This window comes from Chelonoidis abingdonii, chromosome 4 (assembly GCF_003597395.2).
Source record: "Chelonoidis abingdonii isolate Lonesome George chromosome 4, CheloAbing_2.0, whole genome shotgun sequence".
Taxonomy (NCBI): Eukaryota; Metazoa; Chordata; order Testudines; family Testudinidae; genus Chelonoidis; species Chelonoidis abingdonii.
This window is the reverse complement of record NC_133772.1, coordinates 41,828,779-41,838,383: the sequence shown is the minus strand read 5'-3', so window position 1 is coordinate 41,838,383 and position 9,605 is coordinate 41,828,779. Positions and strand designations below refer to the sequence as shown.

General features: G+C 42.1%; 1 protein-coding gene across 4 annotated transcripts in view; it reads left to right on the top strand.

The window, feature by feature from the left end:
- Positions 1-475: 475 nt before the first annotated feature.
- MOB2 (MOB kinase activator 2) overlaps positions 476-9,605 on the top strand; it is a 163,151-nt gene continuing 154,021 nt past the window's right edge. Inside the window, exon 1 of one of the 4 annotated variants that reach the window (XM_032770800.2) lies at positions 476-769. In XM_032770800.2, the coding sequence (XP_032626691.1) occupies positions 753-769 (17 nt within the window). In that variant the 5' untranslated portion in view covers positions 476-752. The remainder of the gene's footprint in view (positions 770-9,605) is intronic. The other 3 variants (XM_032770808.2, XM_075065091.1, XM_032770830.2) reach the window with 3 other exon arrangements.

Below are 9,605 nucleotides of genomic sequence, written 5' to 3'. Positions count from 1 at the left end.
ATCGGTAATAAAGTAAAACCCCATCACAGTGGTGGCCCCATACAATTATTAAACAGGAAACCAATGGAACGACAAAAACAATGAGGAGTCCAGTGGCACCTTAAAGACTAACCGATTTATTTGGGCATAAGCTTTCGTGGGTGAATTACCCATGAAAGCTTACGCCCAAATAAATCTGTTACTTTTAAGGTGCCACCAGACTCCTCATTGTTTTTGTGAATGCAGACTAACACGGCTACCCCTCTTATAAATGGAATCACAGTTATTCAGCAGTCCAGATGGCGGGGGCTTCTGGTTGCAGACGAGACACCCTGCCTGGCACCCTCCGCACAGCAGGCGCTCCACGTGCCCCCAGCCTCAGCACTAGCAGACCTGGACTACATTTCCCCTAGTGCCCTGGGTCGTATCACACTTCCGGGTTAGCAGTAGCAGGGGGCGGGGCCTGTGTGTTTACTTCCGGCTTCCTTGGGAGTGTGTCTGAGGCTAGGGGGACCCGGCGCAGCCTGGCGGCAGGAGCGTGAGCCTGGCCGAGCCGCCCGCAGGGGGGAGGAGGGGCCAGGTGGGGGCGGGAGCGGGAGCCAGCCCCGCCGGCGGGGAGCCCCATGCACAGCCCCAGAGGCCGGAGCGGGTGGTGAGCTCGGGCAGGACGCAGGAGCCCGCCCGCCTCCCGCCCCGGCTCCTCCCCGGCCCCGCGCCCAGCGGGCGGCGCAGCAGCGGAGCAGGCAGCGGAGCAGGAGGCACCCGGGGGAGCCATGGACTGGCTCATGGGGTGAGTGGCGCCGCCGGCGGGGGCTGCGGGGAACTGGGGGTCGCGGAGGTGGAGTTGGGGGCATGGCTGTGGGGGGTGCAACTGGCGGGTGCTGGCCTGAGGCTGAGTGTGAAGTGCAGGTGGTCCTAGGTAGGGAATCGTCTTGCTCTGCCCAGTGGAGACAGACTCTTGTGTCAGCACCACAGTGACGAGTCCCTTGCAAATTTCTCCTCAACTAGTCTGGCTCGGGAGGGGCAGGTGCTAGGGCCAGGTGTGTGTGGAGAGGCATGGGGATTTCTTGCCTGTCTGTGAATGCAGGTGATAGTAAGAGTGGCAAGGAATTCTCCCTCTTACCTGGGCTCAGGAGGTGCCTCTAAGCAGCTGGTGGCCATCAGCTGGTCCCTGAGTGGCAAGAAATACCCTGATATGGGGTAGCTTTGGGTGACATGGGAACCTTATGGCCTAGTTTGAAGTCCACAGGGATACAAGGGGATATGGAAAACACAGGAATTAGTGGAAAAACATCAGCGTGAAAGCCTTTTAACTTTTCCCTGTGCTATGTGGTGCTGTCTGATAGTGGCCATAAAATCTAATAGATTATAGAGACTGTTGGTTACACTTCAGAGGTGGCAGTTGGTGAATAGAGGGGAGTGTTAGGGTGGTAAGGGACGCTATCATGTTGAGAAGCATTGGCTACCCAGGGTGGGAAGCATGAAAAACAGTGAAATAGTATGGGACTCCTGTTAAGGGACAAGAGAAATACATGACTAATCAGTTATTCAGGGCTGAAAAGACAGTATGTGTGGTCTCATGCAGTGAGATTGAGAGGAGAATTACTGTATTAGAATGTGCTTATAGGGCTGCACTGTGTCAAGCTTGTAAAATGTTTGGGGTTATTTTTGGGTCTCTTGTCTATTGATTGCTATGTGGAGGTTGTTTACTGGTTTACAGGGTAGGAGAGATGCAGAAAAAAACTTTCCCTGTTCTGCAAATTAATCTGTATAAGAGCAACTAATTTCTTTCCTTTTTTGGATATAAAAAAGGCAGGCATTGCATGTCTCAACACATTTCTATCAGTGTAGTGAGACTGCTATTTCTGCAGCAGAACTTTAGCTCTGACCTAGGAGTTTGCCAAGATCTGATCTGAATGGCTTGCTGGGGAGTGGAGGAAGACACCTCAGCATAGATTAAAATCAAATCAGTGCCATGCCGAGGGACTTGGATAGCATGGGATTAATAGTGCTAATTACACAGAGACAGAAGGTAGAAAGCGATTTGCTGCTGGTTTTATATGTAAAAATCTTTGCCAGAGAGACAAATGTACAGTAGAATGGAGTGACTTGATATATTATTAGTGTCCTAGAGAAAGAGATTTGATAGCTTATTGCAAGAATTTTGCTGATGACTTGTACTCGGGTGAACTGAATAATTGTGTTGCAGAATCAGGTGGGCGGTAAGTTTATGATTCAGTGACACTTACTGTTAAGTTAATTGGTTTTGTACAGTAGTTTGATCCTTAGTGTGATGATTTATACCTGTGTTGCATCCTCCAGAGTGTGACAGCACTAGAAAATGGGATTACAGCCTATCTGTGTTGCTAGATCAAGTAGTAAGTTTTTTTACATGGAAAAACTACCCAGTTCCACTTCTTCTTTTTCTTAAACTGAAGTAACTGGATAATTGGTAAACCGACAGCATTTACTACCCTGCTCTTTTGTTAAGAAGACAAATTCTTTGGACTGAATATATCCAACTCTAGATCCAGTTGTCAAGACATCTGTAACTAGTATTAACTGTAATGTTGACTAATAAGCTAATGGGCATGAACTCCTGTACATTTTCTGGGTAGATTGTTAGTATGGCTTTCCTACAACAAATTAATTAATAGAAGTATAGTGTTTGAAACATGCAAGGCCTATTTGTGTGATATGCATTGGAAAGCTGACATCTGGCAGGTTATAAGGAAATACTGTTTTTAGTTACTAATAATGAAGATATTGGTGTAATTGGGTTTCTTTTGATTGTGTTTTTAGCAACTACTACGGCAGCTAGAGCCTACCATATTTGATTTATATGAACAAATCTAAACTCTCCACAACAATACTCAAGTTTCTTTAAGTGAAAGGAAGCTTCATTTAAAAAAAAAAAAAAAAAGCTTATCCCAATACTTAAGCAGAAGACTTAGATGGCTTAAGATGGTTCTTTCACATCCATTTTGTACAAACTATATCATAAATTAGCCAAGAACCAAACTTTGTAATGTTACTAGCCTTTCATTGTGTTAGAATGTAAATTTTCTCATCATTCATATTTTTATGGTTGTTGGAAGTGTGCTATGTACTACTGCTGTCACTGTACATGTAATCTTTCCAAGGTGGGTGAAACTCATGTTGGAGTGGAGAACGTCTCTTTGCGTATATTAATTTTCATTGGTCCTGGTTTGTCTGTGGATTTCATGTTTATTCTTTGCTGTTACCTGATACTTCTGTTAATGTCTAGACCTTGTGTACATTGCAGTTTTTTGCATTGTCACAGGGTGTGTCTTCACAGCACAGTGAGATCAAGTTATAAGTCAAATATTACCCCTAACTTGACTCCTTTCCCCACACACAAATCTATAGTTCAAGAAAACTGCTTTAAGCTCAAGGTAGCTAGCCAGCAAAGCTCAGTGCTGCTGAAGCTTGAGCTAGGAATGCAGTGGGGATGCAATAACTTGAGTTACAACATGTCATCAGACAATAGTCCAGTGATTCTGTGCTGCTAATCAAATCACTGTGTGTAACTCATGTTGTTTGGAAATGAAGCTAACATAACTCAAGTGAGAGTAACCACAATTCCCCTAATCTGAGTGTGCTAATTTGAGCTAACTGTACTCTGGAGACACATTCTTTGTTTCAAAGTTTGTTGCAGTTTTGTTTGTGTGGACTTTATGGATAATAAGGAGTAGGAAAACAGTGGGTGGGTGGGCGAGGGGGAGAGAGGGGAAGACAACCACCTCTTAGGTTTTGGCTACACAAATTGCTACAGCAGCACTGCTGCAACACTTCAGTGAAGACACTACCTGTGCCAACAGGAGGGGTTCTTCCATCAGTGTGGGTTCTCCACCTTCCTCAGAGGTGGTAACTAGGTTGAGGGGGAAAATGACCTATTGCTGTCTATGCCAGGTGTTAGGTTGGTTTAACTGTGTTGCTCAGGAGGGTGGATTTTTCACACCCCTGTGCAAGGTAGTTCTACAGACCTAATTTCCTAGTGTAAACCAGGTGTCAATCTGTCCATGTGGGTGCTTCCATCAACAGCACTGTGTGTGTCTAAGTGAAAACACTCCTCTGTTTACTGAAAAAGAAGCTTATGGTATTCAGTTCATTACAGTAGAGCCTTGAATAAATGTCAGTCTGCCTTAGCTTCAGCTAAAACTGCAATTCTTTGCAATCTCTTGTAAGTGAAGGGAGGTGCTGCGGAAAAACCTGCACAAAGAGGGAAGAACAAAATGTTGCCCTTTGGAACACCACAGTTTTTTGAATGAATTTCCTCTCTCACTTCTGCATATTAAGCCTAATCAGTCTGTCTTCTAATGTCCCTGTGTATCAATGAGACTAATATGGAAAGAATACAATTCCTTCTCAATAAACTCTTACACTGTGTTAAATGTGTTAGTACTCCTAAGAACATTTGTTTCCTCATGTTATTTCCTCATGTCAATCATTTTTTCTTGAATGCTCTGGAGTGGAAAGTGCTCTACATGTTAAACTTTGTATCATTATAGAAACTGGATTCAAAGGCAAATGAAAATTCTTTGTTTAAAATATAAATTAGGCAGCAGCAGCTAACCATGTTCTAGCTTCCCACTATTCCAGCTCATCTCACATGTATTGCACTTAGACTCTTTATTCCTTAAAGGTCCTGTACAGTTGAGTGTTGTGTTGGGAAGTGGGGGAAGGGGAAGTTCTAATCATACCACAGAGGGCGGCAGCCTAAGTGTCTCAGATTGCCACAGAGCACTTAATACAGAAATAGAAACTGGAGCCTATAAACAATGATGAATTTGTCAAAGATTAGGCAAATAACAGAAAGCTTGGCTGGCCACACACCAGAGCTTCACTATGATCAGTTTGGTTAATTGTTGTTCTCTCAAATGCCTTAAAACTGTTGAAGTTCTAGAGGGAAAAGCTGCATAACTGAGCTATTGGCATACATACAATCACATGTCAGTTTAAGACCCAAATAAATCTTAAGTCTCTCCTTTCCCTTGAAAAATGTCTTATCTTTCTCCTGAACATTGCCATAACAATGTTAGATTGAAGGGTGTGTTCTCTTTGGTATATATGTGCAACTCCTATTAGTTACAATGGGAGTTGTGTCTGGAAAGAATAGAACAATAGGTTGTGCAATATCTTGGATCTTTATAAATAGAAGAGAGAAAGCTAAAAGTATTCCCATTGTACATAGAAAATATGTACCATGGCTTTGATTGGAGACCACAGATGCTTGGATGGTGGTGTTCATTGACATCTGACGGGAATCTAGGTTGTACACTTAGTATTTCATTTTGAAAGAGGATTGATTTGATATTAAAGGTTTTGGCTGTATTTGTAACACTCAATTTAAAGTAGCAACAAAGGTATTGTTCCTTCAGTTGTGAAACCTTTTTAATTTGAATTTAAAATTCTTATTGTAAAGGACAAAACCTGTTTTGAAAATGAAGTTGTAAATCTTACAAGCCTTGATTACTCTTTAAATACTGGGTTCTGATAAATAAATTGTAAGATCTGTGCCCACGGAAGAATGACTTTGAATATGCAGAGCAGCTTTATGTTACATAGACATTTAAAGGAAAAACCAGTTTGCCAACAACTACCTGTTAACTACAAATTACTGCTTTATGGAAGGACTGAGGTGGCTGGAGAAAAATGAGTGAAAATTGTTCAATGAAAAAGAGCATCTTTGTATTGCAATAAGCGATAATGTTTCCTTGTCTAATTTTTCTTTGTTCTGTCATCTTTTACCACTTGAAAGACCTTGCAACCTAAGTCAGTTTGCTGCAGTCACATGCAGTCCTTAAACTTGCATGGATATTGTTTTCTGTTGACCATTTATCCATATTCCATTCACAGTAGAGAATTGACATTCCCAGTACCAGTGTGGTCCTTTAGAATGCTGGTAAAATGCAGTGTCCCAATACTGTGTCCAGATGGTTTTACAAGGTATTTCCAGTACCAGTAAGACTGTAGAACCTCTGAGTAAGTCTTAATGCATTTATCCAGACTGCTTCAGTTGGAACTGTTTCAGTGCAAGCAGGATAACAGTGTAGCTCCGAGGCTTCCTTTGATCTTCCCACCAAGCTGTCACAACTTCTTCCCACCAATTCCTGGATGTATACAGGATAGATGATACTAAGCTGGTCTTGCTTTTGCTCTTATTCTGACTCTCTACCCTTTGCTTCTCTCTCCCCCACAGAGGAACGCAGCACACAACTGCTTATCAAAAGTAACTATTTAATTGTGTGGTTTTTATTCTACAATAAACATTATCCAGTAAAACTTTACAGTAATATTTTGCGGCCAGTGGATCTTTAGCTCCTGGACAAAATACGTATGTACACATGCTAATTTCACAGCAACAAATGAATTTGTGCCTTACAGTGGGTTGAAATGGCATGGCAGTGAAGTGGCTGCCTCGGCTGTATCTCCCAGACTTATTATATCTGAAGAAGGCACTGTACACCCTGGTTTAAATCCTCACTCCTACATATCATGGTATTTCAGTAATCACTACTCAGACCTCTCTTCCCCTAGTTCTTGTACATCTCCTGGGACATTACTACATGTGGTGTGGGAATGGAGAATTTTTAGCCTGCTTGGAGGGCTGTCCTCCCTTCACTCCTGTATCTGACTTTTATGAGAAGAGGAAATAGTTCAACAAAATACAGAGACATTATAGAATATAAATCAAGCCCCTTTCTTAGAGCATGGGCACCTGAAGTCAGCAGTGCTCACATAAGACTCCAGGAACAGTTTACTTAAGCATTCTGTGGCCAACTTGTGGCTTTCTGTGTTTTGAATGCAATTGAGGGGGAAAGCCCTTACTCTTCATGGTACATTCACAGTGGGGAGAGCTATTGGACATAATCATTTGGTTACTTCATTGGTTTAATCCAACATAACTTTGACACCTATATATAAAATTTCACATGCAACTGTATAAAAATTATATATGTACAGTAATATGTATACATAGTACATACAATTTACTGCCTAGCACGCACCTGCTATCACAAATACCTATTCCTGGAATTATGGGATAAGTAGCACAATGTACAGGTTGGAGCAAGTGCTACATGTGGACACAGTGCATTAGTCTACACAAACAGCTGTTCAGTGTGGACACTAATCCATGTGAAGAAGAATCAATCAATCAAAGAGATTCTCAGCTGCAATGTTCAGCCTTGTGCTGAGATCCAGTCCTCTAGTGTAGAAGGGTTCCATGATCTTATCTTTACCTGGATGAGGTCAATGTATTTTAAGTAAAAATGAAGTGGCAAACCTTCCCTTCCACTAGCAGGCTTCTGACTGACTTTCTCTTCCTTCTTCAGGCCACTATGTGGAAGGCTATAATGTCCTGCGAGTTGTAAAATTATGGAGTGGTAGCATTGCTGCGTTGTAGAGTCTGAAGCTAGTTAACAAAACCAGAATTGCATATTACTAACTTCAGCACTGTAAGAAGACTTATGAGAATGCAGGAGTTCTTTATTAAAAAGCTGTGTATTCTTGAGGTAATGTCTAATTGAAAATGACTTCAGTAGCATATACAGACTACTATTATGGGGAGAGGTCTTAACACTGAACTACTCTTTAAATCACTAATAACTAGAGACTAAAGGTGTACAAAGAACACTTAAGTTGCAACACTTCTACCTACATCTGGCTTTACAAGCCAATAAGAATCAAATATGCTAATTTTCATCTGTACTAGATTTAATTTTGTCTGTGCTTGCACAAAATGCATTAAATGTAAGGAATACAGCATACAGCTAGGAACAGTGAAGAAGTATGTGGCATGCTTTGCGTTCAGGTTGGCTGCTACCCAATACAAGTGAACAGATTAAGGTTAAAAGCAATATACTCCTGGCCTGTGCAGAACAGGCATTTGTGTAAGGAAGTATTTTAAGTTTGAGGATTCCTTGAAGCTAACTAATTACAACAGAATGTCCTCTCCCTCCCCACCAATATGGATAAAATAAAATATTACATTTCTACCCTCAGTTCTGTACGTGGCAGTACCAGCATTTCCATCAGCTGACAGTAAAAAGGTTAACTTGTTTGCCCTCATTCCTCTTTAGTTAGGGAAACCTTCTTTTATAAAGTGACCTTTTTCGCCCTCACAAAGCTTTGCTAGAACCTCTCTCAGCTGCATGAATATATGCTCATTTTGGTTTTTAACTGACCTCACAACAGGTGTTTCCCTTTTGTATAATCTCTGCAAAATCAGGGTTTCATGAGCTGTTTCTCCTATTTGGAGAGAGTTGAAAATAGACTCATAAAACACAGACCTGCACTTCCCATTCATACATATAATACCTAAGGACATGTTAAATCTATGCTCTTTGCACCCAAATAAACTTTGTACGTGTCACTGGACACTCTACATATCTCTGGACTCTGTTAAATTGAAACTAAATACAGTTTTGCTTGAAGGAAACAGATAATAGAACTGAAAGTTAATCAAGATGGTCACAGTGGGATTTTGCATCTCTTCTGGCGAGTGAAGGCGTGGGAAAGAGACTAATAATTCAGCTGCTGCTGCTGCTTTTGTATGGCTGGGGTAGATAGCAACCATTACAAATTTATGTCTAGATTTGATAGCCATCACATTCACCAGCTCACTGCTGCGGCAATGTCCTTCAGGCCGCCAGCGAAATAACTCAGATATGATGTGCTCCATTGTTTGTTTGTGCCTGGTGATCAGTCACATACTGGTGTTTGCCTCATTTTCCATTTAAACAGGGTTTGTCCACATCTCCCATGAGATGTCCTGATGTGATTCAATCTGCACCAGTCTTTCTCACATAAAGCAAAACTCGCGTTTCCTCAGCAGGGTCAATGACAAGCTGTTTGTTTTGAGCAGTCAAAATGCTCCATGTGGCTCTCCGTTGAGCCTCAGCATTGAAGTTGAGTGTAAGGGCCTTGATGCAGTTCCGTAAAGGGTTGTGGGAATTTAATCTTGTCTTTGGCGGGTTCTGCAGGTCCTCGTGCAATGGGATCCTCGTGTTTGCCTTGACATGACTGAGAAAGCAAGATGTCTGGCAGCTCTTCTAATCTGTGGAGGCTGGATGTGCGATAGAACTGGGAGCCAGATGTGATCATCCCTGACACTATGCACACAACATTGTTGAGTTGAGTGTGAGTGCTTGAGCACAGTATTCAGCCACAGAACATATACTTGCGGTTTGTAGAGCCCATGGACTGAAGCCCCATGATGTTCTGGTCAGTTTCCTGATAAGGGTGACATGAGACCTGACCTTATTGCGGTGTTTCCGAGGTGTTGTCGAAAGGTCAAATTCTAGTCCAGTGTAATGCCAAGATACTTTGGGTTAGCCTCATGGCTGACACTCTCCCTGCAGAACTGCATATCAAGTTTGGTATTAGCCATTTTATTGTTCAGATGGAAAGTGGTCACCATGTCTTTTTTCCCCCCCCAAGTTTCCAGTGTTGGAAATTAGCCATTATGCTAAGATCTTGGGTTAAGATGCAGTTTAATGGTATTGACGCAATTCAGCAGTTACTATATTAGGGATATCAGGAAAAGCTTGGTGTCTGCTACTGTGCTTCTGAGACATTAATGACTTTGCATGCTGTGTTGA